The sequence below is a fragment of the Xyrauchen texanus genome, chromosome 19 (assembly GCF_025860055.1).
Source record: "Xyrauchen texanus isolate HMW12.3.18 chromosome 19, RBS_HiC_50CHRs, whole genome shotgun sequence".
Classification (NCBI taxonomy): domain Eukaryota; kingdom Metazoa; phylum Chordata; class Actinopteri; order Cypriniformes; family Catostomidae; genus Xyrauchen; species Xyrauchen texanus.
In genome coordinates this window covers 28,312,740-28,340,253 of record NC_068294.1, presented here as the reverse complement: position 1 = coordinate 28,340,253, position 27,514 = coordinate 28,312,740, and the positions used below count along the sequence as shown (strand labels likewise).

Sequence of the window (27,514 nt, the reverse complement as noted above, 5' to 3'; positions counted from 1 at the left end):
TCAGGGACAAATATGTCTTGGTGCGCACAGACAACGTGGCAACGTTTTTTTTTTATGTCAATCATCGGGGGGCACAATAATCTGCTGATATGGGCTCAAATAAATCTTCTTTCCATTCAAGCGGTTTACCTGACTGGTCGAATCAACCATGCCGTGGACGCTCACTCACATGGCAGGGTGTTACAGGGAGATTGGAGACTACACCTGGAGGTGGTGCAGATGATATGGTGAACTTATGGTACCGCAGTAATCGATGTGTTTGCAAACAGTAAGACAACTCATTGCCCTCATTGGTTCTCTGATGGACGTGACAGGATCACTAGGCCTGGATGCACTGGCTCATGATTGGACAGACGTAACATTGTATTTATTTATTTAGTAATCAAAGGCTATTATATTATAATCAGATGTTCAATAAAACAGAAGTTACTATGAAGTTTACTGCCATAAATGCACGTTTATTCACAATGTTAAACTTCAAAATGTTATACTGTGGAGTAAGTGGGAAAAGCCATATATTAAGGTCAGATTTAATTTCATGTTTATTTCAAAGCAACAACCACAGTGCGCAGGTGTTAAACGGCGGGAAACATCTTCAGGAAATGTTTTACATATTGAGATTTCATTGGTTATCACCCAGCGGTTGCCATTCAAAATGGCACGCCGGCAACCATCTGATTGGTTCGTGATGTCGTCGGTCAGTCCGCTAGAAGCAGAAAAGGCGGGACTCTGGACCGATGTTTGGATACGCTGCGGCGTCCAGAAAATAGATAAACAGATTGTTAACATATAAGTTACAGACTCAACAAACTAGATGACAAGCCAAACTGGCAACACGATGATGTTAGAGAGGAGTTGATCGCTTGTTTAGTGATTTACATCCATCTAAATCTTTATGTGTTTGCCCAGCAACATCACGAACAGCAGGCTAGTTTGCTACATGATGATGGCCAGCTGAACATTTGTATGCCTTCAGCTTTTATTACTATTATGCTCTCTATTGTACCGTTCAAGGTGAAATATTTATCGTCATAATAATCTTTTCGTGCTTTGAATGTTGCCTGTTCACGCATCCTTTCCACATGCATTCCTAGACTTGTTATTGCTGCTAAGATTGTTGTGCTTGTACGCCTTGAGCTATCAAGCTAAGCTAATAGGACGGGAATCGTGTGTCCATGGGCCAAACCCCTTTTACACATTAGCTTGCAGCTAACCAGCCGTTGTATCCCAACAGAAAGAGGAGAGTTTTCAAGACACATGCACCGCGCGGCCCGAAAAAGCAGAATGTTGATTTGCAGAAAGCCTTAGGCATTGATCGTGAGCTATATTGATTCCAAAGAGCAACGAAAGAAGCATCAATCTGTGTATTTACGGTTCAAAATGAACACACAGTGAACCGAGACATTGGCCTGCTTCGGGAAAACAGGGTCATTGGCTTTTAACGATGTAGCTTTGTGAACTACGTGCACTTTTGCAGCGTATGTACGAGGACAATAACGATGAACAATCAAAAAATCTTGCCACAAGAGAGGATGGAGCTGGACTTGGACATCTCGTCGTCGCTTGTTCAGAGCGATGGGCACCTGAGACGGTCTAACAGCGAACCGATGATAAACGGCCTGAGGTGAAGATCGATCACATTTGTGGTTGTGTTAAACTCCATTAATCAACTTCATGTTTTGTTTTGTAATATAGAATTCATCTGACATCAGTTTTTGGGCATTATTTTGGGTTCTCGCGCGCCCATGAAGCCCCAAAATTCTGCCTGGTCAATGCAGACAGCTTTCTTGGTTTGAGAGACCATTTTTTTCCATGCATTGTGCTTGTAGATGTTCTGTCTCATTGGTAGACAGAATAGACCTGCAGCCATTCTATAATAATATCTGATGAGTCAAACAGGGCCACAGTCTCTTAAGAACAGACTGTGATGGAAGTATAAAGCTCACATTTGGCACACAATAGCATAAATAGATTTTAATCAATAGTTTTAGTAGTTGTTGACACTGAGTGATTGAAGTGGTGTTCTCTTTTCCCAGTGATGCTTCACAGGTTTATCAGAGAGAGGTTCTCCGCAGCAGAAGAAACAGTACAACTGTTGTTCGACCCAATATGGTATTTATTTTGTGGCACCTTAAAGGAATAGTTCAAACAAAAATGAAGATTCTCTCATTTGCTCACCCTCAAGCCATCTCAGATGTATATGACTTTCTTTTTAATACTGAACACAAAAGGTTTTTAGAAAAATATCAATACAATGTAGGTCCATACAATGCAAATTGAATGGTGACCAAAACTTTAAAGCTCCAAAAAACACAAAGGCAGCATTAAAGTAATCGTATTACTCCAGTTGTCCATGCCTTAAGTGATCTAATCAATTTTGGTTGAGAACAGACCAAAATGTTACTCCTTCACCGTACATCTCGCCATTGCAGTCTCCAGGAACGATCATGAATTCAAGCTCGATTACACCTTCTAGTGCTTGACGCATGCACAGCACTAGATGGTGCTAGGAAGTGAAAACAAGCTTGAAATCATGATCACCAAGGAGACTGCTGATATCAAGATTTACTGTGAAAACTTCATATTTTATGTCTGTTCTCCCCAAAAACCGATTGGATCACTATAGAAGACATGGATTTTACCACTAGAGTTATATGGATTATTTTTATGCTGCCTTTGTGCTTTTTGGAGCTTCAGAGTTGAAGCTTGTACTAACTACACTTGCATCGTATGGACCGATTTCTGCAGAAGAAAGTCATAGACATCTGGGATGGCATGAGGGTGAGTAAATGATGATAGAATTTTCATTTTGGGGTGAACTATCCCTTTAAAATTGCCTGATGTAAAATGGTGTAATTTTTTATAACTTGTTACATGATATTTCGTTATTGGATGTTTAATGTTTTTAGGTGCCATCTTCACCAGTACGTGTACCAAGCACAAGACTGCAAAGGATCAAACAGGTACAAACCAAGTTTGCAGTATTTTCAAATGCTTCATATCATAAAATATGACATGGACTGGAGATGATATTACACGTGTAACATGTTTGTTGCAGGTAGGTTTTCAAATAAAAATAAAATGGTTACACATACACTGGTGGCCAAAAGTTTGAAATAACGTAAATATTTTGAGCTTATGGAAAGAAATTGGTACTTTTTCCCCAAAGAGGCATTCAACTGAGGCATCTATTTCTCAAACTAGAAACTCTGATGTACTTAATTCTCTTGTTTAGTTGTACATCTGGCCTTACACATCTCTCTGTTCTTGTTAGAGCCAGTTGTCCTTTGTCTTTGAAGGACTGTAGTGTACACCTTTTGTATGAAATACATTTCAAGAATTGTATAGCCTTCATTCCTCAAAACAATGCTTGACTGATGAGTTTCTAGGGAATGGAAAGTGGTTTCTTTTTTGCTATTTTTGAGCTAATATTGTCCTTAAGACATGCCAGTCTATTGCATACTGTTGCACCTGAAGACAACGTTAAGCTTCATTTAATGAACCAATTAGCTTTCAACTGTGTTTGATATAATGGCAAGTGATTTTCGAGTACCAATTTAGCATGATTACTCAAGCATAAGGTCTTGGAGTGGTGGCTGCTGGAAATTGGGCCTGTCTAGGTTTCATTAAAAAAATAACTTTTCCAAATGTGTTTATGCTGTTTTTTACATCAGTAATGTCCTGACTATACTTTGCGATCAGTTGTATGCCGTTTTAGTTAAAGTACCGATTTCCTTCCAAAACAGCAACATCTGTACATTATTCCAAACCTTTGGCTGCCAGTGAAGTATATGTCAGACTCACCATTCGTACACAGTATATGTCCATATGGGAGTGTGTGTTTAAAGTACATGCTAAAATTAGGTTTTGGAGTTTTGCTAGCCACCAGTCTTGGTGACTGGTTGGTAGTTCCATGCTCCAACATGGGGATCTAGATATGCACAAAATGTACTTTTATTTTATTGAATTTGTTTAGTGTGGTGGTCTCTCTTATTGTTTTGAATTTTCCTTATGAGGGCTGATATTTGCATGTTTGTTTGTAGGAAGAGGGTGTTGATGTGATGAACCGAGAAACTGCTCATGAACGGTAGGCACAACCATCTCTCCTACAACTACTGAACCTTTAGAGCATTGGTTTCTCATTTATCTAGCGCTGACACCATACTATATGTTTTTTTTTTTTCTGCTAAAAGTATTTGTAATATTCTTTGACATTTAGAGCTGGAAATAAGCTATACTGTCTTATACAATTTGGCTGAAGTCTTTGGTTTGTGGGAAAATTACAGCAGCTATTAGTGACATCTCTACTCTTTCATCCTCTGTTTTTGTTTCCCCCTCATAATCTCCATTTTAGAGAGGTGCAGGCAGCCATGCAAATGAGCCAGTCTTGGGAAGAGAGTCTTAGTCTGGTAAGAAATATCATTTGGAATAAACCCCATGTACGCTTGTACCACATGAAATGACTTCACAAGTGCAGGCTTCTATCTTGTATTGACACATTTCCTGTTGAAACGGGAAGTTTGTGTGAGACTTTTTCCTTGTTTTTTTAAATAGCTTTTTGTTTATATCACAGCCATGAATCATGATTTGCTAATTGCTTGTGGTAGTGGGGGAAGAGAGATTCCCGTTCTGTAGAGCATTTGAATAAACAAAATATGTGTGGTGCATGGGAGTCATCAATTTCTGTCAGTTTGTCTGGAAGATAATTGTGTACACTATCTGCTCCGTGTTAGTTTTTATCAAATTTGGAGGTTTTAATCCATTATTTTAATATCACAGGGTCTTTAAAAATTGAGATGATGATGCTCTCACAATTATTGATGCTTGCATGCGATAGCAATTTTGCTACACTTTCACTTTCCCTTACTTATGGGATTGTGGAAATGGAAAAACAAGCATGCTAGAAAAACTCATGGAGTCAACAGGGCCACTAGTCTCTCAAGCACAGGCTGGATTGGTAGTATAAAGCTCCAACACTGAACCAGAAGTACATTCGTTAATTAGCTGTAGAACTAAGACTGTGTTGTCTGTGTGATTTATGACGGTTGTTTTGCAGAGTGATAATGATCTTGAGAAATCTTCCTCATCATCGCCAAAGCGGATCGATTTTGTGCCTGTGTCCCCTGCTCCTTCACCCACCAGAGGGATTGGGAAAAAGGTATTTCAGACGTTTCTATTTTTCCTTCAAGTGCTTGCTCTAGTGCTGTATTTAAAGAAATATTCTGTGTTCAATACAAGTTAAGCTCAATCGACAGCATTTGTGGTATAATGTTGATTACCACAAAATACTGTTGCGATTTATAAATTTTTTTTAAATTCTGATCATGGTTATTTGATCTGACCGTGGTTATTTGAGAACCACGATTATTGGGCATTCTAATTCTAATAAAATGTTAATGCCATATAAGGGAATTTTAAGTGAATATACTGTATAAATGCCGCACGGTGTGTCATTAAGTTGAACTCTTGAGTCACAGCGCCACTGTGGCACACCGCAGACGTCAACCAGCTCCTGTCCGGAAGAGCATGTGAGGCACATCTTAAATGCTCTAATGCACGCACTGTTGCGCCAAACTCCTACGAAAATATAAACGAGCAAGTAGAAACATTGATAGTAAAAGCAAAGTGCTCCGGTTTCACTATAAAGTATCGTGTAATGGCAAATGTTCCTGGTTCATGCACGCTCGTTACAGAGGAGACGACGCACGCTTACTCTATTTCTATGGAGTAATAAAATTATTAATCAAAATTATGACTAATAAGGGTTTGTGGGTTTAATCACAGCATTAAAATAACATGTGACAATGAAGAAATTGGGACATATATGTATAGTTGTACGTTTACACTGAAAATGCAGCAAAAAGTGTACTTTATAAGTACCGGATGATGCACTTTTTCAACCGTCAAAAAAAGTGTGGTATGTTGGACACTTCATGCACGCCAAGTTAGTGGAAGGGGAGGAGTTACATGGTCTGACGTTGTAAATGAAGAATGTAGCAGCTGGCGAAACTTCAGTGGATACACCACCTTAAAAATGTGAGTTGAATGCTTTACCATCAACCCAATCTGTGTGAATATGTACGTTGTTTAGATAGCCAGTGAACCTCAGTTCAACAGTTGTAAAGTGCTAAAGCTAGCAGCAGCACATCAGGGTAGTTTGAAACTTTACTTCCTTCAGCTGTCAAACGCTGAACACTTCCGTGTAGTAAAAACAGTGAAGTGTTCCATTTGGGATGATCCTACACTTTGAAAATACTTCAGAAATAACACTCTTCACCTTTGTGGATTCACACTTTTGAATCCACATAGATTGAAAGTAACTGGATTTCTCTGAATTGTCTCTTTAATGAGCAGCAATGCTTCTCACCCTCTCTGCAAATCCTGGTGAGCAGTAACGGTCTGACACCCAGTCCTGTTCCCAGCCCAACACGCCGTTTCAGGTAAGTTCTGTTCGATAATTATGCCACAATAGGAGTGTTTGCTGTTGTTGTTATATTCTAGTATAGTGCATGTCAACTGGGTAGCTGCCACTCATCAAAAGTTTGCCCAGCAGGAGGAGTCAGAGCCCGATCAACTGCATCAGGCCCAGCATTTTGGGCCCTCTCAAGCGCAAAGGTAATCTAGCAGTTAACTTCTAGAAGGGGGGAAAAAAGAGAAAAAAATTACATTTATTTTGTTAATGTTGCACTTAGGACACCTATAAAACTAGTTTCTGTGAACCCTGTTTAGGTGAAATGGAGACCGAAAGCCAGCCCAAGAGGCTCTTTCAGGGAACCACCAACATGCTCTGCACAGAGGCATCTCACTTGCTGGAACTTAACACCTGGTGAGTTATCTCCAGCAAATTTCATTAGTTTGAGTACATGTGGGGTATAAGTCTCCCAGCACATGTTGTATGAGAAGTGTATGTACAGTGGGAAGACAAATGTGCAGGAACTGGTTTATGTCTCTGTTCATGAGTCTACTATATGGAAATTATTCAACAGGGATGTTGTCCATGGCAGGACACCACGCTTGCCATTACTAAACATGTTTACATGCATGTTCTTGCACCGATTATGCTTAATAAGCTAACAATACATGTGGTCATGTAAACGCAATAAACTGCGTTCCTTTATCGGTGTGAGGTCATAAATGGCTTGAATTATGTCAATTTCGTATGGCATCTAAACCACTTTATTGTGTTCTCACCGGTTTATCCAATTAACGCAGCTGTTGAGCGCAAGTCTCCATGATTTGACATCAAAATGAATGAATGAATGAACGTTACATTTATATACTGCTTTTCTGACACTACACTCAAAGCGCTTTACACAGTGAACAGGGTTCTCCTCAAACACTATGGCAGCCATAGTGTGCCAGTATGCTCACCACACACCAGCTATTGGTGGAGTGGAGTGATAGAGCCAATTAATGGATTGGGATTATTCGAAAGCTTTGATAAGGGCCAATGTGGTGAATTTGGCCAGGACACCAAAAAAAAAAGTAGAGAATAAAATCAAATCTCTTATTTTAAGTTTTCTTTGTCAGATTTTTTTTAAATTAAGCTGTCTTTTGGGAGTAATCAGCATATTGGTGTGCATGTAAACATGCTAATTGAGTTTTATCAAGTTATTCTTGATTTAAGTTTATCAAGAAATCCTACAGGATAATGTCAGCATAGCTGTGAAGTTGGGTGATGCAACAGGGCAATGACCCTAAACATTCTGAAGTAAATTCACTACAGAATGGCTTAAAAAAAAAAGGAAATCCACCTTTTGTGAATGTTTAATGGGATGTTTTCAATAAAGACATGAAAGATTAGAATTGTTTGTGTGTGGTTAGCTTAAGTACATTGTGTTTTTTTTTATACTTGTGACTGAAGATGAGATCACATTTTATGACCAATTAAGTTCACATAATTTGTCTTGCCACTGTATACTTTGTGTTGGATTTTAAATTCACCAATAGGAAAAAAAAAATCTCAGGAGAGACCATGACCTAATTTTCTTCATATTTCCCTTATGTTCACAGTGTGAAGTTCAACTTCAAATTATTGTCCCTTTAAAGCGGATTAATTTTCTTTTCTATATTAAAATACTTTCTCCTGTCTCTGCTTTAAATACAGATACCACTCTAAGTAAGCCATTCATTGGTAGATTTCCCAGAAAAGTGTAAACACTGGCTCTTTGGTGCTTTCAAATCATTGCTCTTTGTTTGAGCATCCTAAAACTGCAGCTTTCACTCATCCAATGGTGTGAGTTTAGGATGGGACCGTTTGTTTGACCAATGGCAGATGGATGTAATGTTTAACACGCAACCTTTAAATTATGCCTATTGGGTTAGTTTCAGAGATGGCACCGTTGGTGACATTAACTGCTTCTATTATTATACAAAACCCATTAATCTTTCTCTCTCCACCAGTCTCTCTTCAGATCTTCTGGATGGAAGTCTCAGTAGTGTTGGCTCCTCCTCTGACTCGCCTGCCAAGATGGAAGGAGTGTCACCCTCCTCCAGTAACTCTCCCCTCCAGGATCTCTCGCCAAAGTGAGCCGCTGGGCATCAGGGACATGATAGGAGAGGGTGGAGGATTACGACTGCTGCTCGGGCTGTCTTCAAGACTTATCATCTTTTCTAACACCTTCCCAACATGGCTTTTGTTCTTATCCTGAATTGGCCTGTTATCTGCTTGCCAGTGGATTATATGGCTGTTTGCGTTACAGGAAAACAGACCTTGTTTGTGACAGACCCTAAGGGTGATTTGTAAGCATGGAGAGACCGTAGATGCTTTTGCATCAGCTGCTATAATTGGATGTAAAGCATGGTGTATAGATTTGTATCAAAGTAAACAGCGTTACAGCATCCAACCTTTTTTTTTTTTTTTTTGTCTTCAATTGGACTGTTACCTTGTTTGGTAACGTTTTGAAAAGAAAACCGCTGTAAACCGAATACATTCAGGCTCATTCTTTTATTTACAATTGCAATTTGCTAACGATATTGTGTTAGAATTAACTTATTTTGCTTCCGTTTTATTTGTATGTAAGTATGTACATATGATTTAATCCTCAAGTCGTCCCGTAATAATTGGTGGCGAAACATGCAGAGACCAAGAACCTGACCAGCAAACTGACAGCTGCCTTTTTTTAAAAGTTCTATTTGTGTGCAACTGCACTTTAAAAGCAGATTAATAAAATGTTTAGGCTTTGTTCTGAATCTGCATAATTGATTTTTCAGGAATTGCCTTTTCTTGGTTTTCAAGTAGGTGGAGGGCACATTAATTTTTCACACTGAGCTTGATGCTGCATTATCTTTGTTAGAAAGTTGCGAGCTGTTGAGCCATACACCACAAATATGGATGGGATTTAATATAGCAGCAGTTCGTAACCACTATATCCTTGATTCGAACACTACAGAGAAAATATACTGCCTGTATTGTTACTTATCAATGGATTGTTTACCTAAAAACATAAGGACAACTATGTTGTCTTTTTCACAACTTTCAGAGAAAACATTTTGTTTAGGCTGATGAGAGTGATGTCCAATGTATGTTTCAGCATTGTAATGTGATGCTTCGCCCTGTATCTGTCTTTAAAGAAAAATTATTTGTGTTAAAATTCTCTCAGCTGTGGTTTTGACTGAAAGAGATTTTCCGAGAGTTGTAAAGCTGTTAAAATTGACATTTGGTGGTGCAAAATTATTTAAGCACAAGTACGATGGGATGATGAAACTCTACCAATTAGATAATTTGTGTTTATGGGTTTGAAAGAAAAGAGAATTTAATCTACTGATACTTAAAAACAGTGTGACATTAAGTCTGTATATAAGAGAGATGTACAACTGTAATTGTTAAAATTTTTATTCGTTGGGGGCTGTAGTTACTTTAGGAAATTATATTTTCTTTTGTAAATTGTTTTCTAAATCAAGAAATTGCTTTATTTCCTCAAGCATGATATGATGTATCATAAATCCATTTTTATGTGCAAAAAAGTGTTTGTTAAATCAGTTTTTTTCATTTTTGAATTGAAAGAGTGGTGTTTTGGTTTACAGACTGCATTGTAAGTCTTTTTCTGAATGTCTTTGCAAACAATAACAGTACGTGGGTCATGTCAGTCCAGTTTCTATACTGTTTTGATAGTTGAAGTGTGTTTGTAGTTTGCTTTGCTGATTTGTTTTTGTCCTGTGAACTTGTCTCTCTTTAATTATTTTATGCTGTCCTGTTGTCTCGAGCAGTAATTTTAAAAGCTTCTGTGATTTGTTTAGGACAATCTGAGTGCTATTATGAGAACATGTTGTGCTCTGCTCTCCCTGAACAAAAAAGCTCTCTCTCATCATATCAGAGACTTCAAGATGTCAGAAATAAATTATTTGTCCAGGTATTGTTGCCTTGTTTTGTGATATTGCATTTATTGGAATACTAGCCAGAGATCCATGTTCTCTTGCTGTGTTTATGGTCTTTAAAAACAGTGATTTTATTATACTGAATTTCTGTCATTGCTGTCTTTCATTCTGTCATTTTCAGTTTTTGCTAAATCAAAGTGATGCTTTATTAAAGGGAAGATGAGGCTAGGTATTGATACAGATTTCCTGATTCACAAGCTCTCAGTTCGATTCAATATTGATTCATATGAGTTAATTTTAAATATTCAAATTCAGCCTATTCCATTAATGGCTTTTAATTGCATATGTTGCATATTAATTGTTTTCATAATTTTACTGTTTAGATTTATATTGATATGGTGAACATGCACTTAATTGGTACCACCACTTTAAGGCTAGCTGCATTAGCCAGGTGCATCCATGTGTGATTGGAATAAAATGTTTCTTTTATGTTGTTTTTAATCTGCTGAACAGAAAAAAACTAAGTGTATTAAGAGACTTTAATGACATATATTCTAAATAGTAAAAATGACATTGAAACGTTGAGATTGTGTAAAATCGATATTTCTACGCAGCCCTGAGGCAACATAGAGACTTTAATATAAATATATATATTTATATTAAAGTCTCTATGTTACCTCAGAGCTGCGTAGAAATATCGATTTTCATGTTATTACATGAGTCTCATTTTAAATTGAAAAAAGGGTCTTAGTGACATTAGATATTCAGACAACAGTTCAAAGAAAGATTATATATATATATAATCTTTCTTTGAACTGTTGTCTGCATATCTAATGTCACTAAGACCCTTTTTTCAATTTAAAATGAGACTCATGTAACAACATTCAATGTACACCGATAAAACTTTGTACCCAGCTGGCCTATTGACGATAGTTTTCATTGATTAACAAGCAAAGACAAGATGAGAAAGCATGGCAAGATCGGTAAAATTTGTACTGCATTTTCTTATCCTGTTCCAATTACAATATACTGTACAAACATCACACTAATTTAGTTAGAAGACGTATCTACTTTTAAAGTTATCACACTGCAATGTTAAATATTAAAAAAATTAAAATTTATTTTTTATAAAAATAAAAATTAATAGATTAAAAAACAATCAATATTCAATGAAGCAATTATTACTTCTAGGAAATGCCTTTTAAAAATCAACTTAGTTTATTTGATATGGATATGTTTAGAGATAAACTGTGCACAAGATTTAGGCAGTTGACAAATATAAGAACAGTTCAAGAAACCAGGGTGTGTGAATCTTTACTTGTGGCAAAATGTGCATGTTAAAATATAAAACACCAAATGCAATTCTCAAAGTTCAGTCTTTAGACAGCAACAAAATGACACAGACACACAGAATATGATGTAAAACAACACATTTAATTTATCGTACTCCTGTTCTACACCCTCTCCCACCTAACATGATACTCAGCTGGGCCCAGTTGCCAACTCAGTTTTTCATCGGTGAAAACAAAATACCCCCCCGCCCATGGATCTTTTGCACCTTCATTGTGTCTGTAAGTTTGCGATGTCATTTTAGAAATTAGTTCCTGTTTAGAGGGAGTTTCTTAGACACATCTCCCCCTTTGATCTTCTTAGTTCCATTCTCCTTCAGCAATGTATTTTCAAAGAGCACTTCATGTGCGTAGAATAACCATTGTAAGAAGGCCTGTGCAACATTGAAAAGAATGATGAAAAATTGCATGAGACAAGCAAATTGGGAAGATCGAAATATGTTGCATGCATTTTACTGCATATTTGTTAAATGGATAGTTGACCCAAACCGGCATGTAATTTTTTCAGTGGAACACAATGTCAGCATCCATCGCCATTCACTCATTGTATGTAGATGATATGAAAGTGAATGGTGTCCGAGGTTGCCATTCTGCCACAGAAGAAAGTCATACAGGTTTGGAACAACAGGAGGGTGAGTAAATCATGACATAATTAAAATTTTTGGGTAAACTATCCCTGTAATGACTCCAGGGCTATTAGTAGTGTATAAGTTCAGTTCTGTTTTGTCTTATTATGTATAGTAATGGTGATACTTCAACTTACCTAAAACATAAGCAGCCACAAGTTTCTTGTTAACACTTAAGTGGAGGTAGACAGGCACTGTGGATTCCTGCTCTCCCAGAGTTGGGAGCATAAGGGCTGCTATACACACCAGGCCTAAAAGGACAGTTAGGAGGCTGGGGCCCCCAGATGCTGTATGGCTCTCTGTGGAAAGGAGAGAAACACACAAGGAAATGGCTTTAACATGAAAGTGAAACCACCAAACAATTTGAACAGCAACTCGATGCCACACAGTGGGACAAGAATTGAAATGACCATGGCACCTTTCCAAAATTTAAGCTGATGTATATCTTCACTGCCTCATACAAATTAATTATAATAATAGAGAACTGAAATTCTACTATCATTTACACCAAGAATTTGCAAATTAAACAAGATATTACACTAGAATAAAAAGGTAGGCCGGGGTCTGGTTTTACCATCAGGAATTGATTGGATTGGGTCTCTTTATACCAGGCGGTTGAAGGGGAGGGGTTGAAAAATAAGAAGGCTTGGTGAAGTCAAATATAAGGAGGTGAAGCAAGTTTACATTTTAACAACAACAACATAAAACATTTATTTGAAATAACGTGCACAATTAATCATTCAAAAAGGATCAACAAAAGACCAGAAGTGTGCATTAAGTACATAGCGGTCATTTTGATTTCATATTGCCATTCTCTAAGCACCTGTTTGGAATGCAGTCTGCTCAAAGAACAGTCTGTCGGCAAGCTGCTCCTTCATCCTGTGTTCCTCTTCCTGGGGACGGACCAGGGACTGCTCCTGAGCAGCAGAGGGCAGCAGAGTGGCCATTACTTCCTTCCCACCCAGTGCCTTCCTCTGACTCTGCTCAGACACCTGCAGCCGGAACTTATCAATCACTCCATAATGGCAAGCCCGCACATCCCTATGGCGGATCACGCTGTTCGATGCAAAACACAAGAAATGCAAAGAAATCAAAATAGTCCAAGGCTCAAGCTATTTCTATTAGAAATATTTAAAGTGCAACGTCCTAGAGACTTACATATCCACACAACATTGTGGTTTAACAGCACCAGTGGCATCCACCACTGCATATTTGTTTGGCGCTGTGCACAGAACTGCCAAAGTGAAAGAACAAACAGTCAGAAAGAGAACCTCTATTCACGAGTATAGAGGCAAATATATGAGCTTGCATTGAAAACAACTCACCTTTGAATTTAAGAGCAAACTCATAAGGGTTGTAGAGGGTGAGCACCTGCTTATGTGAAGCCTGCTCATCTGCATAGAACACCAGTTCAGTGGGGAACACAAACACTGGAAGGCTTCCCTCCACTAGGTCAGGCTGCCGAATCTGCTGCTGCATTGGCTCAAGCTGAGCTCGCTTCCTCCGCCCTTTGTCGTATTCCCTCTACCTCTCAGGGCTGTAACGGCACAGATCCAGATCTAAATGCAGCCGGTTCAGCTCTTTGGCAGCATGACGTTCACCTCTGAAAACAAAGGAATGGGGTCATTTCATTATGATAAAGTCCTTAGGCAGACAATAGACAGGAATATAAGTATTACATCTATATGTAAATAAAACACACACATAATATTTACTGTACATTTACGGTCACTTAGCACTTTATTAGGAACACCTGTATACCTAATTATTCATGTGATTATCTAAAAAGCCAATCGTATAGCAGCAGTGCAATTCATAAAATCATCCAGATACAGGTCAGGAGCTTCAGTTAAAGTTCACATCAACCATCAGAAAGGGGGAAAAATTTTATCTCAGTGATTTCAACCATGGCATGATTGTTTGTGCCAGACAGTATATATGTATGTATGTATGTATGTATGTATGTATGTACGTACTAGCTTTGATATACAAGTAAATATAGAAAACTTCTTGTTATATACATACAAATGCAAATGTTGTTAAACAGTAATTCAGATATTGATAGAAAACATGCAAGTAAATAAAATTCAAGCCAAGCGAAACTGAAAGACCTGTGACAATACTATATGATAATGGTGCAAATGCAATAAAGACTAATGGATGCTGGCCAAGATCTCTTTACCTAAACAAGTTCCTGTCTCCACGTGGCTAGTCATGTGACCATGTTTACATGAAATCTCCTCAAATTCCAGAGTCTAGAAGGATTTCGCTATACAATCCAAACCATTAAATAAATAATGTCAAATTTAACCATCTAGCATCCTAACAAGGAGCACAACAACACAGAATGACAGCTGGCAAATACACCAAGGATGTCTGTTCCCTAATATATCAGTCTAGAGATGAATTTAAACCAGGTTTTATGAATACCACACAAATACACAAAGCTGGTCATGTTAGACAAAAATGTCACAGCTTAATACTAAATAATTTCCAAAGTGTCTTTCGTATAATTTTAAAATAATATCTTCATCAGATCGTATAAGGTCGTGACAGATCTTTTGTCTGTTTGAAGCCCATTGTGTGCATCTGACTATATTAGTATAGAGTAAGTAACACAATTTACACATTCTATTAAATCTATCTACTAAAGCTTGAATCTTCTACCAAATATCGTGTGATGTCAAATATTCCTCAACCACAGTTTGCTATGTAAGTCTAATGTATACTAAATTCCATACAGATGTAAGTACCTGCCTGAACATTATAACACATTAGCAAACACTCTCATTTAAACTCAACCATAGTTATTAACCCCTTAATACGATGTTCGATTCACATGTATTATTACTGACTAATGCAATTCATTAAACATAATATATAAAAAAAAATTACGGTATGTATTAGATGTTGACGTAATGCTGTCCTGTGGTCATGCTAGCATAACAGTAAAGCAACATCGAGATGACAGATCGTTTAACAGTAGGCTACATTATTGAATATCACTATTTAAAGTACAAAGTATGTCCAAACAGGTTTAAAAATATATATTTACCTCGTTCCCGTTTACCGTTTAACAATATATATATATATATATATATATATATATATATATATATATATATATATATATATATATATATATATATATATATTAAATTTTTTTATTTTTTTTTAAATCCCGCCCTGTTTCCTTTTTCATTTGGTCGAGTTCAAAATGGCATACTACCATACTACTCTAAAGGTTTCAAGCAAGTCAGTCCACTGTCGGCCATCTTTGGAACGCTCTCGGTAGGCTATTTCCAGACATGCCAGTGCATTTCCTATCTATTTGAAATGGGGGAACAGCGAAATCTCAAAAACGGTTTGGCAAGATCACGATCAAAAAACATATTACAAATCAGTAATACAATTTTAAATATTGGAATCATACATTGTGCATACATTGTACCTCATATTACGCGATAACGCAATTTTCCCGGCGTGTAGAGCTAATGCGCGTGCGCGTTGGCGAGTTGATTGACAGGTGATGTCTACCTCTAAAAGGTGATTGGCTCTTTTAACTGGAAGGCGGGACTTCCTTTCTACATCTGTTGATCGTTGAGCGTTCAATTTTTCCCATTCATTTAAATTGAAGTGGCCCGTCTCTGCTAAAATATCTCTGACTACTCTTACTATTTCTGCCATATACATATAAGGTAGAAGTAGTAAGTGTCGTATGGGTAGTATGCCATTACGAACTCAGCGCGTGCAAAGCGTCAGTTCAATGCTGGGATACTGGAGGGCGCAGGAATTCCGCCTAAGTCCTTCTATGACGTCAATGTACTTGTACTTCCAGTTGCTTTTTCAGTAAATACATTGCTTTGGGAAGAATCGTTCTGTATTATTATACCTCTCAGGTTTAAATGCGTTTTGGGTGAGAGTTTGCCCTTTTTGACAGCAAAGCTCAAAGGAAGCAGAATACTACCAACATGGAAATTCTCTCATCATTTACAGGTACTTGCCATATAGGTGACTTTCTTTCTTCTGCAGAACACAAAAATATTTTTTAGAACAATAAAATAATACATTCTCTTAAAAATCTATATATCTTATTCAAACAGCTCTGTAGGTCCATACAATTCAAGTAAATGGTGACCAGAACTTTGCAGGTCCAAAAAAGACCATTAAGGCAGCATAAAAGTAATCCACACGACTACAGAGGTTGAATCCATATATTCAGAAGAAATATGATAGGTGTGTGAGAAATATGTCGTTTTTACTATAAATTCTTCTCCCTGCAAAGAATGTGAATTGCCAACAACAGAAGAATGTGAAAGTTGAGATTTATTGTAAACATGGACTTAAATATTGACTTGTTTCTCACCCACAACTATCATATCTCTTCTGAAGATATGGATTTAACCACTGGAGTCTTATGGATTAATTTTATGCAGCCTTTATGTGTTTTTTGGACCTTCAAAGTTCTGGCCACCATTCACTTGTATTGTATGTACCCACTGAATTTAGAGATTTTTCAAAAAATTCATAATTTGTGTTCAGCAGTATAAATAAAGTCATACACATCTGGGATGGCATGAAGGTGATGAAATTATTAGACAATTATCATTTTTTGGGTGAACTAACGTTTGCGTATTTGAGCAAATTTAGATAATTCTTTGCTTAATATAGATGGTCAACAGACAGAGTATGCGAAGCTTCGCTAAATTCCTCTCTAGGGACATGAATGAACGACATTGGCTGGTCCAGTTTCACATTAAAAAATGTATCATTTTTGATAATAAAGAATTGCATTGGAAACGCATAATGGCTATTTAACAAACAGAAAGCATGTGGCTCAAATTTGGTGCAAAAATTAGCATTACCTTACTTTTGGGATAAAGTTCTAGTTTTGTGTTAACGGTCACTGTATGAACGGAATTTATACAGGATTAAAATAACAGGGTTTGGGAGTAACAGAATACATGTAAAGGGATTACGTATTTAAAATACTAAATATTAGTAACTGTATTCCACAACAGTTACAATTTAAATGGATGGCAATCATAATATAGTTACATTCAAAAAGTATTTTAATTACTATTAAGCTAAAATGCTACTTATAGCCATTTTACATGCACCTGTTACCAGTCACAATCATAATTTTTATCAAGAAAATAAATGTTAGATCATATTTTTATCTAGTAAGACTTTAGTAAGTATATTAGGGCAAAAATCGTATACTTTATGATAATTTTTGTATTGTTTTTCTGTTAAAATATCTAAAAATCCTTAAAACAAGGTACATTTGCTTTATCTTGATTTAGAAACAACACTGGAAATACATTCTCTTAAAAATCTATATATCTTATTCAAAGTATTTTGGAAGAGTTTTTATAGTCAAAACAAGTGAAAAAATCTACCAGTGCTGAAGAAGTAATCCAAAGTATTTAGATAACGTTACTGAAATTGAGTAATCTAATGGAATACATTAAACGCGTATTCTGTAATCTATAGTGGAATACATTTTAAAAGTAACCCTCCCAACCCTGAATATAACATTATTATGAAATTAATTGCATGTAAAATAAAAATATACATTTTGTATACCACATTTTTTTTTTTTTTTTTTTTTTTTGCATTATTCTCCACTGCTTATGCATTGGTATCCTAGCATGTTCAGTGTCTGGGATTATGGAAAACAAGTTTTGTCTACTATATGTTCCTTCCTGACATTCAGAAATTCAAAGGGCGTGTGCAACAGCAAGACTACACGGAAACAGAGGAACGCGATTCCTCTCCCGTCTGTGCTGCTGTCACGGACTCTAGTCGGGAAGATTGTTGTGTTAACATGGCGCTTCTCTCTCCAATGAGATAAACAAGAGGAGGGGAAATCGGTCGAGGATGGAAAATTTCTCGATCGTCATGGGGGAGGCACAATTATTATAAAAATTACAGTACCCAAGCTAAACTAATCCCCACCCATCAAGACAGCTAGACGAGATCAGGGTAGGAGGGGTCGTGCTTTATGAGACAAAAATGATACTGTATAGGCTACAAATTAACATTAATAACTCCAGTTAAATACAGTATGTGCATTTTCATCAAATGTCAGCAACTTTCTCTAACACTCAATATAAAAACAATAAGCATCCGTTTAAAATACAAAAACATACAACACAAAGGCCCTGTCCTCTCTCTTCGACTCAGTCTGCTCTAACGCAGAGATCTGAGGGGATGAGACTCTGAAGGCATTCTACCGCTTCATTGCTTATTTATACAACGCAGGGCGTGGCTTCGTGCGTCCGCTCAGCCAATGGCGTAGCAGTGGCGGAGCGAAGGCGTTTCGATGTGTTCGGAAGAGAAGTTCTCTAACAGCGCGAGCCCAGCACTGCTCAGAAAAGACAGATAGAGAATCAGGCGGCTGCAAAGGGTGGCAGTACGACCCTCTTTTGATGGGAGGGGGGTCTGAATATAACAAAATATATACACACATATATGCATGCCCAAGGCCGCAAGATAGGTCATATGCCGATTTTAGCAAACATCTAGACGTGTATCTGTACATTTCAAAATGCCTATTTTACTTTTCCTGATAGACACGTCCGCTTCTATGAATCAGCGCACTTATTTGGGTACGACGTTTCTGGACATTGCTAAAGGCGCGGTTGAGATCTTTATGAAGGTAAAGCATAATTTTACCCCGACTTTTTCCGCTTACTGTTGTACCTTGTTGGAGTTAAGGATCCCTATGACAGGATCGGTTTCAATGAATGTTTATTGTTTCGTTTTCTTTAACAGCTGCGTGCCCGAGACCCGGCTAGTAGAGGCGACAGGTACATGCTAGTTACATTTGATGATCCACCATACGGCGTAAAGGTAAATAAATACTACTAAATTGTGCTTGTATGTGGTTAAAGCGTAGAGGTTTTTTTCTGACAGTGAGACTCTACTGTCCCTCTGATTCGTAGCATCGGGTCGAGTGGCCTCCCGATGGAGAAAACAGCTATTTTTTGTAAAAATATCCGCAGACCCGGAGCAGCTCAGCCTCTGAACATGGCGGACATTTTGCTTTTGTGTGAGGAAAGCTCTCGAGCGCTGAGATGGAGGCGGGGAGATTTATTATCCACTGTGACGTAGTGCGTGACGTGTTGACGGGCCAGCTCGGCCCGGATTGGACACACAGCCTTCCCTCTTTCTAATGCCCTCCTCTCGTGTCCGCTGTGTGGTAAACCTGGGCGCGTTCTCATTGGTCACTGTAGCTTGAGCAAATCAACATTATTTGATTTGTGCAACAACCATCAATAAGCAAATGAGAATATGTTTCTCCCTGTGCCTTGTGTGCTTGTGGGGCTCATTTTGCATTGCATTGGTGGTTGTGAGTTGCCTAATAAAACAAACATCAACTTCCTACCCACTCCAAGTTCAGTACATTCACCTCCCTCCCATTCATATTTAAATCCCCAAACAAAAGACACCAAGCAGGTTAAAGTTAAGTATTCTGTGTTATATAGTGTAATCAAACATGCTTTCCTGTACAAAGAAAATGTGAAGAAGGGTTGAATCCATATCAACTAGCATTGTTGCTAACTCCTCACTTTTCAAGCAAACAAACCTCTTTATTTAGACTACTATCTGAAATGACATGGCTGTTAAGAGCAAAATATTGTAGTTTTTCTTGGTGAGTGGATTACGTAATAGTTTTTAGACACTTATCATATAGAGCTGTTCAGCAGTGACGTCAATTTGTAGGCAAACTCAGAAGGCTAATTCAACATGGGTTCCCTAGGGTTTTTCCTATTTCAACTTATGTGTAAATTCAGGTCTGTGGTAAACATTACTTGAAAATACATGGACGTTTTGTGCCATCTACATCATAAATGATACACTTTCATACCTCAAACATGAAATTTGAAGCCGTGCGTTTAAAAAAAAAAAAAGTATGCTATTCAATACAGCTTCAAAATTCACATTTGAGGTATGATTTTGTGTAATTTATTTTGTTGAACAAAACAGCGATATATCTTCAAGTAACATTTACCACAGACCTTATTTTATGTATAAATCCAAAACTGCCATTATTAAAACCCATAGGAAAATCCTGAGGGAACCCATAGTAAATTATCTTCCCGGTTTATTGACTACAACCTGAACAGCTCTATAAGGGCAGGTTTAGAATTGAATACATGCAACAGCACCTCAAAACCTGTGATTTGATGCAGGTTTGCAATGTGCTTACATCCCACACACAATAGTGTATTAAGTCAGAAAGTATTTAACATCAAAACAGAACTGTATCAGTCCAAAAATTCACATTCAACACATATACTCTAATAAACAAGCTAATTTCTTCCAAGTGCCTTATTTTGTGTAATAACACCCCTATAAACATTTAATAAAAAAAACCTGTTTCTAAATCATACATTCTTTATGGGTTTCAGACATCCGCACTACTACATTCAGCCAACATTCCCTAATTCAACTGTTCATGTAATGGTGTGCTAGTTCTTTTGATATGCCTTGATATTAGATATCAGAATTGTACTGATGGGTTTCATCATCTGAATTGAAAGTATTTTCCACTCTTTCTCCTATTTGGACTTTTCTAGTACTACACTTACTGACATATAACTTGGTTGTACACAGGTTCTTGTCTTCTTTATTTGCAGTTTGACTTTGACAATCATAGAGTGGCTCTGCACTTTAGCAGTTTGTTAGTGTATGAACTATCTGGCAGGTTGCCAGACTCTGTCTTGGGGGTTACTTACTCCACACTTGTCATGCACTTTTCCCACCCTGTTCCAGCTTATCCAAGATAATCTAAGACTGACTTTCAAGTGCCTCTTAACCCTATAACTAAAGTACTACATTTCCAAGTCGTTGCTGGATACTAAATGATTCATACTAGACATATGGTATTTTTAAGCCTTCGGTGGATGAGAATGTGAATGTGCAAGTGGCAAATACTTTACATTGATTTCTTAACAGGCCATGTTTTGTTTGAGATGCTGCTAACGTATTATGAGATGTTATAACAGCTGCCTTACACAAGCACTTAGCCCTTTCTGAGTTATTCATGGCCAGCTTGTCCCTCCTACGTGTTTAAAAAAAATACTACTCATCCAAGCAGTGCTTCTTCAGAATTAGCAACCAGGCTAGCCCAGTTCTCAAAAACAATACACTGGGCAAGAAACAGCCGAGCAAGAATCTGGCCTTTGTTTATGGCAGAGTGCCTTTTTTATTTCCTGTCAATTATTCATGAGATTTTCAGCAGCTAATCAGTGAAGAGTTCCACTGAGCCTCCAGTCCTCACAAAGCCCTCTTTTCCTGTTTGTGTGCCTCTCTTGTTGTCTGAGCCCTCGCCAAGCAGAACATTATTTGTAGCCTTGCCTATTTTCTGAAGTTGACACAGTTTTTGTCCTTTGCCATTTTTTCAATCAAATACTGCATGAAATAGCCTGTTAAATAACATGGTAGTCTGAATATAAGTACATCACTGACTTATTATTGACCCAAAAGGTTCAAACTGAACTTGTTTTGTTGTGAACTGAGTGTTGTTTCTGCATTTGGTCTATGAAGGAGAAATGCAAATGTGTACGTAAAAACATCCCATGAGACTCTGGAAAACATGTTGTCTCCGTTTGGTATTCCTCAGATGAAAGTGTTGAGGCAATGGGAACATCTACATTTTACATTACACCTTCTACAATTTTACATAACATTATAAAGTATTTGGACACTTAAGCCACATTTAAACATCAGATGCAGAGCTACGGTTGGCCAGGGGTGGCCATGGCTACAATGGACTGAAGCCTGGCCACTCCATTGGCCACCCCACTCACAATTGCCATTTTGGTCATTTTTTGCACAGTTTCATTTTTTAGAGGTGGAACCGTCTCTGTAAAACCAAAACACACAGGAGACTTAACATGTCTTAAACTCTAGGTTATAGTGAAGCACTTACAATGGAAGTGAATGGAGGCCAATTTGTAATCGTTAAAATGTAACATGATCTTAGTCTGATAAAAACACTTATTCAACTTTTCTGTAGTGTTGTCAAAAGTACCGGTACTTCGGTACCAAGTCGATACTAAAATAAAAAAAGATGTAACGATACCAGTGTTTCTGAAGTACAGGTAGTACCGATAAATAAATACATTACAAATGACATACATTCAACCTCATCCACTAGAAACTCCACAGACAATGATAATCATTCACATTGTATAAGATGACAGAGCAGAGCACTTACCCATTGTGAACCACATGTATAATATATTGATATAATTAAAATCAAAGCTTTTGCGCTTAAATCGCAGTTCAGCTTTAATAAAATTGCATTTAAAACAACAGAGTTGACCAAACTGCTTCACAGTAATAACATTTAAAACATAACATTTAAAAATTACCACATACACAAAAACCAGTAGTCTAAAATACAAACATGTCAGTCTCAAAGGACAGTGTAAAGAGATGAGATTTCAGAAATGATTTAAAAGTATTCAATGAGCAAACTGGACTGTGATGTAATCAGAAAAGTGAAGCATCCATCAAAAAACAGTCATAAAAAAAAAAGATTCAAAATAAAATCTAGATGCCTGAAATGTAATAAAAATATATCACAACTGTATAGTCAAATGTAATATTCAAGTCAAGTAATTTTTATTTGTATAGCGCCTTTCACTGCACACATCGTTTCAAAGCAGCTTTACAGAAGATCAGGCATTAACAGAAGATAAAACTGTAATGTCTATAATGTCAGTGAATCATCATTGTGTAGTTTGATAAAATACAATTGTGAGTTGTGTTTAAAAATAAGTAATTAAATAATAAATGTATTTATAACCCCAGTGAGCAAGCTGAAGGCGACTGTGGCAAGGAACACAAAACTCCATAAGATGTTGATTAATGGGAGAAAAATAACCTTTGGAGAAACCAGACTCACAGACTTCCCCCTCTGGCTAACATCATGAATATAATGTAAATATGACTTATGTATAGTGCAAGTCATGGGTTAAAATTAGTAAACTAACAAAGATTTTGTATGAACTGTAAGATTAATGACTAATGTCTTTTGAAGTCCATCCTGTATTAACTGCAGAAGTTAATAATATATTACAGTGAATAATATTCACTGTAATATTAAATGTAATATAATAGTAATAATAATAATTAATAAAAATATTACAAGCGAGTTTTAACAGAAGAATTAATTAAAAAAGTGCTTTTATAAAATTATAAGCTTCACATTTCTACCTTTAAAAATTGTGCCCATTCACTTCCATTGTATGTGCCTCACTGTAACCTTGATTGTTTTTTTTTTTTTAAAGAAACGGAGGGACTAATCTAAATATATTTTTGAGGTAATCAATGTTAGGCCACAAATGCTGTCGATTGAGCTTAACTTTGATTGAACCCGGAATATTCCTTTAAACGATATGTGATAAACTAAACTTATTGTAACTCTGCTGGGACACCTGTGTGAACTCAAGGATAAGTGATTTAATATGTCCACTAAAACGACCTTGGACCCAGTTGGTTCATTCTTGGAGAAAATATAGCATAATTTGTTGCTCATGGAATTGAAATTCGTATATACTTTACAAATTACATACATTATATGTTTTTGCATAAACCCAACATATCTATTCTGTGAGCACTGTGGCCTTATCATACTGGCATGTTATCCTGTAGCCCGCCTTCATGCCTTATCTCGCTCTGAATCTTGTTAAGGGGGAGTGGTTTGTGTTTTTTCATCATGGCAGTTAGGCAGGCTAAACAGCTCTTCAGAAACACAAATGTTACTCTTCACTTTCTTACTAACCACATTCACATGCAGAGAACATAAAACTTAACATATAATGTCTGCCTTTCTGTAAACACAAGAGGAGAATTTTTAGGGACTGACAGTCTCAGTCACCATTCACTTATAATGCATCGTATTGGAATGAAAGTGAATGGTGTCCGAGAATGCCATTCTGACTAACATCTCCTTTTGTGTTCCAAGAAAGTCATACAGGTATGCACTCCCTTTTATGTCACTAAAAGTAGTTGACATAGAATGTATAACACTATGAAGAGCCACAGAACATTCACTCCATTTGCCAAGATGAAGATCCATTTGAGCCTGTCATGAGTGCAGTCCTCCTTGTGATCAGTGCTTTGGCTGGTTAACCAGCTCTCATTCCATAAGTGTGACAGTTTTTGTCCCTGCCTGGTCTTTATCATTACATATTCAAGCACCACCCTTCAGACTGCAAACATGTCTCTTCTGCAAAACTGGGCAGTTGTGTATAACCAAGTGCAATAGTTATCTATGATCAGCTCAACCTTAAGGCAGTAGTAGAGATTAAAACCTGGGACAAGGCAATCTGATCCTGGAATAATACTCAATCTATAAGGGCAGTCATTCCCAGTAGTGCTTAACCCATGTGGGTTATCAGTGTGAATCCACTCTGGGTCGTCACATGCCCTTTCTTTTGTGATGATTCCTCCTCCCTAATCACAAGAGCTTTATTTATACAAGCACTGATTTCCTCAGGAAACAAGTCCTTATCTGTCAGTTTATGTGGAGCTGCTCATTTGTTCTCCCCACCTGTCCAGCGTTTGGAGAGGACAGACAAATGTTTTATGGAATCGCTATTTCTGAAAAGAAAGGGAAAAAGAAAACATAATAAGCTATCAGTAAATAAACAATAGCTTTCTGTTCATCTAACATTGTCAAGTCGGGTCATTCAGAGTCAGCAAAGCTTTATTGGCATGATTGTCAGCATTAAAAAAATGGCCAAATAGTTTGTAAAATATTCAAATAATCAATACTGAAAAAAATAGGGTTAAGTAAATAAAAAGATAATGAAATGAAGGGTTCTCTCTAGTGGTCAACTTATATATTGCAGATATTCTGAAGATACATTTTTCTATTTGACCGATTAGTTTCTCAAGCGCAGAGATTCGCCTGCTTGCACATAAAGGCCTTCTGAGTCATGCAAATGACCAAACACAGTTTATTGTTACTTGTCATCATGTTACTTTAATAATAGACCAGTGTGCAACAACGTTTCATTTAAACTGTCCTGCGTATCCAAGCTGAAATTAGTCTGGATCAAAACTCTGTTCCTCTGATGTTCAGTCCAAGCAGGTGATTCTGGCAGTGTAAAATAGAAGCAGCCAGTAGATTGCTGTTCTTGCTGGATCCACACGAGCACATGAGAACAACTTCAAATAAAAGTGCTTCAAGAGCACTATAAGTAAATGTCATATGCACTGTATGTACAATTGATTCTGTCTTTTGTTATAAAAATGGTGTTGTTAATGCATACATGCCACCCAGGGTGTGCACTGTTGGTATTTACTCCTTTGTAATATATTCATTTATTTACGTGCAAGTAAATTGCTAAAATTGGATGACTAAACAGAAACCAGGAGAAACTGCTATCTACCATTTTAAAACACACAATAATAATTTTATTATATATATATATTTTTTTTTACAAAGTGAAAGTATTGTATGAAATTTTTAGTAAATATTGTGTTATATACAGTCTGGCGAACAAAAAAAAAAGTAATATACTTCAATATTTAGTTGGACCGCCTTTAGCTTTGATTACGGTGCACATTCGTCATGGCATTGTTTCAGCCACCTTATGCAACGTCACAACATTTATTCCCATTCAGAGTTGCATTCATTTTTGTGAGATCTTGTATTGATGATGGGAGAGTCGAACCACTCCATGAATTCTTCTCCCGCACATCCCAAAGACTTTCAGTGGGGGTAAGGTCAAGACTCTGTGGTGGCCAATTCATGTTTGAAAATTATTCCTCATGCTCCCTGAACCACTCTTTCTCAATTTGAGCCCAATGAATCTTGGCATTGTCATCCCTGAATATGCTTTTAACCTTAAAAGGCAGTTTAAAGTCTCTACTAAAACACTACACAGGCTAAGCACTATCACAAATTGTCAGGGAAGAGAAAATCCATTAATGGGATAACCTGGTTATTCAGTACATTCAGGTAGTCAGCTGATAACTGGTAGTAAGCCGCATAACGTTGCTGAGCCTAGACCTGACCAATAAAACTGCCTCCAGAGGCTTGTACTGTGTGCACTATGCATCGCTTTGGAATAGGGTAAATCTGGACTAATCAGACCACATTACCTTTTTCCATTGCTCCACAGTCCAATCTTTATGCTCCCTAGCCATTAACACTAACAAGTGACTTTCTTGTGGTTACACAGCTGTGTAGTCCCAATCCTGGAAAATCTTGTTGCATTGTGTTTGTGGAAATGCTCTTAATTTCAATATTAATCATAACCGTTCTATTGTCAATTTTATTAAATGTGACTTCAAGCGTTTTAGTGATCTCTGATCACGATCATTCAAGATTTTTTTCCAACCACATTTCATCCACAAAGCTGATGGTTCAGACCACATGCTCTTATGCACGATCCTTCAAGGTTTTAATAATGCGTTGGACAGTTCTTAAACCAGTTCCAGTGATTTCAGCAATCTCCTTAGTTGTTGTCTTTGCTTGATGCAGGCCAATAATTTGCCCCTTCTGAAACACAGTAACATCTTTTCCACGACAATGGGATAAATCTTCCGACATGGTTGTTTCAGAAATGAGAAGCTACACACTGCATCAGTTTGGGTTATAAGAGTTGTTGTCAGCTGAAACACATTAATGACCGCAGTAATGATCCAGTCATAGGCTCCTAAGTATCTGCTTATTTAAATCCAAACAGTGACTTTTTTTGGCCAGGGAGTGTATATATTGGCCAAAAGTATTGGCAGTGACATAAATGTTGTGTTTTGCAAAGTTTTCTGCTTCAGTTGTTGTGTTGTTGTTGTGGACATTGTTTCTAGATTATTGTGAAGAGTGATCAGATGCATTTTAAATAATCGCAAAAAGCTTCATTGGCTGAAAAATAAACTTTATCACAAAAACCAAATTTCACAGTTTTTTGGCCCTGGCACAAAATGACCAGCTAACATAATTTCAATAATCATATCAGTAGCACCTGAGAAAGTGTGAACGATTACTAGTCAGGTGAAATCACTCATTCAGATTGGATTAAAAGAGCAGACTGATTGCTATAAAGGAGGGAAGATGTGCTTCCAATCATTGTGTTCTTGTTAGCAATGGTTACCTCTAAAGAAAGACATGCATCATCGCTTTGCATCACAATTGCCTCACATGCAAGGAAATTGCTGCAAAGAATATTGTACCTGAAAGAACCATTTACC

At 37.2% G+C, this 27,514-nt stretch overlaps 3 protein-coding genes and 1 non-coding gene across 6 annotated transcripts in view; 3 read left to right on the top strand and 1 right to left on the bottom strand.

The window, feature by feature from the left end:
* The first annotated feature begins 727 nt into the window (after nucleotides 1-727).
* Nucleotides 728-10,557, top strand: pabir2 (PABIR family member 2). 2 transcript variants are annotated; one of them, XM_052150330.1, is made up of 10 exons: nucleotides 728-1,624; nucleotides 2,037-2,112; nucleotides 2,910-2,963; nucleotides 4,044-4,087; nucleotides 4,355-4,409; nucleotides 5,057-5,158; nucleotides 6,355-6,440; nucleotides 6,554-6,615; nucleotides 6,730-6,826; nucleotides 8,404-10,557. In XM_052150330.1, the coding sequence occupies exons 1-10, from the start codon at nucleotides 1,500-1,502 to the stop codon at nucleotides 8,528-8,530; spliced, it is 828 nt and encodes a 275-aa protein (XP_052006290.1). In that variant the 5' UTR covers nucleotides 728-1,499; the 3' UTR covers nucleotides 8,531-10,557. The 2 variants fall into 2 exon arrangements, with proteins under 2 accessions (XP_052006290.1, XP_052006289.1); XM_052150329.1 differs by having other exon boundaries at nucleotides 6,551-6,615.
* Nucleotides 4,825-4,979, top strand: LOC127660268 (small nucleolar RNA U109). Its single transcript, XR_007972630.1, has one exon. It is a non-coding gene; the product is annotated as a small nucleolar RNA U109 (small nucleolar RNA).
* Nucleotides 10,558-11,896: 1,339 nt separating the features above from the next.
* mospd1 (motile sperm domain containing 1) lies at nucleotides 11,897-19,065 on the bottom strand. Of its 2 annotated transcripts, none has more exons than XM_052149802.1 (6): nucleotides 19,001-19,065; nucleotides 13,618-13,895; nucleotides 13,451-13,526; nucleotides 13,116-13,348; nucleotides 12,430-12,591; nucleotides 11,897-12,040 (listed from the first exon to the last, which is right to left on the bottom strand). In XM_052149802.1, the coding sequence occupies exons 2-6, from the start codon at nucleotides 13,769-13,771 to the stop codon at nucleotides 12,009-12,011; spliced, it is 657 nt and encodes a 218-aa protein (XP_052005762.1). In that variant the 5' UTR covers nucleotides 13,772-13,895; nucleotides 19,001-19,065; the 3' UTR covers nucleotides 11,897-12,008. The 2 variants fall into 2 exon arrangements, with proteins under 2 accessions (XP_052005762.1, XP_052005763.1); XM_052149803.1 differs by lacking the exon at nucleotides 19,001-19,065 and adding an exon at nucleotides 15,188-15,216.
* ints6l (integrator complex subunit 6 like) overlaps nucleotides 18,687-27,514 on the top strand; it is a 31,587-nt gene continuing 22,759 nt past the window's right edge. The window contains exons 1-2 of the mRNA XM_052149801.1: nucleotides 18,687-18,956; nucleotides 19,073-19,150. Of these exons, the coding sequence (XP_052005761.1) occupies nucleotides 18,846-18,956; nucleotides 19,073-19,150 (189 nt within the window). The 5' untranslated portion in view covers nucleotides 18,687-18,845. The remainder of the gene's footprint in view (nucleotides 18,957-19,072; nucleotides 19,151-27,514) is intronic.

Bases quoted from the DNA above. Each gene is read 5' to 3' on its own strand.
- pabir2 (XM_052150329.1), top strand. From the start codon at position 1,500: ATGAACAATCAAAAAATCTTGCCACAAGAGAGGATGGAGCTGGACTTG. The intron at 1,625-2,036 runs GTGAAGATCGAT...CTCTTTTCCCAG, and splicing joins CCGATGATAAACGGCCTGAG to TGATGCTTCACAGGTTTATC. The intron at 4,410-5,056 runs GTAAGAAATATC...GTTGTTTTGCAG, and splicing joins GGGAAGAGAGTCTTAGTCTG to AGTGATAATGATCTTGAGAA.
- mospd1 (XM_052149802.1), bottom strand. From the start codon at position 13,771: ATGCAGCAGCAGATTCGGCAGCCTGACCTAGTGGAGGGAAGCCTTCCA. The intron at 13,527-13,617 runs GTGAGTTGTTTT...TCACTTTGGCAG, and splicing joins GTTTGCTCTTAAATTCAAAG to TTCTGTGCACAGCGCCAAAC. The intron at 13,349-13,450 runs GTAAGTCTCTAG...TGCATCGAACAG, and splicing joins CCACAATGTTGTGTGGATAT to CGTGATCCGCCATAGGGATG.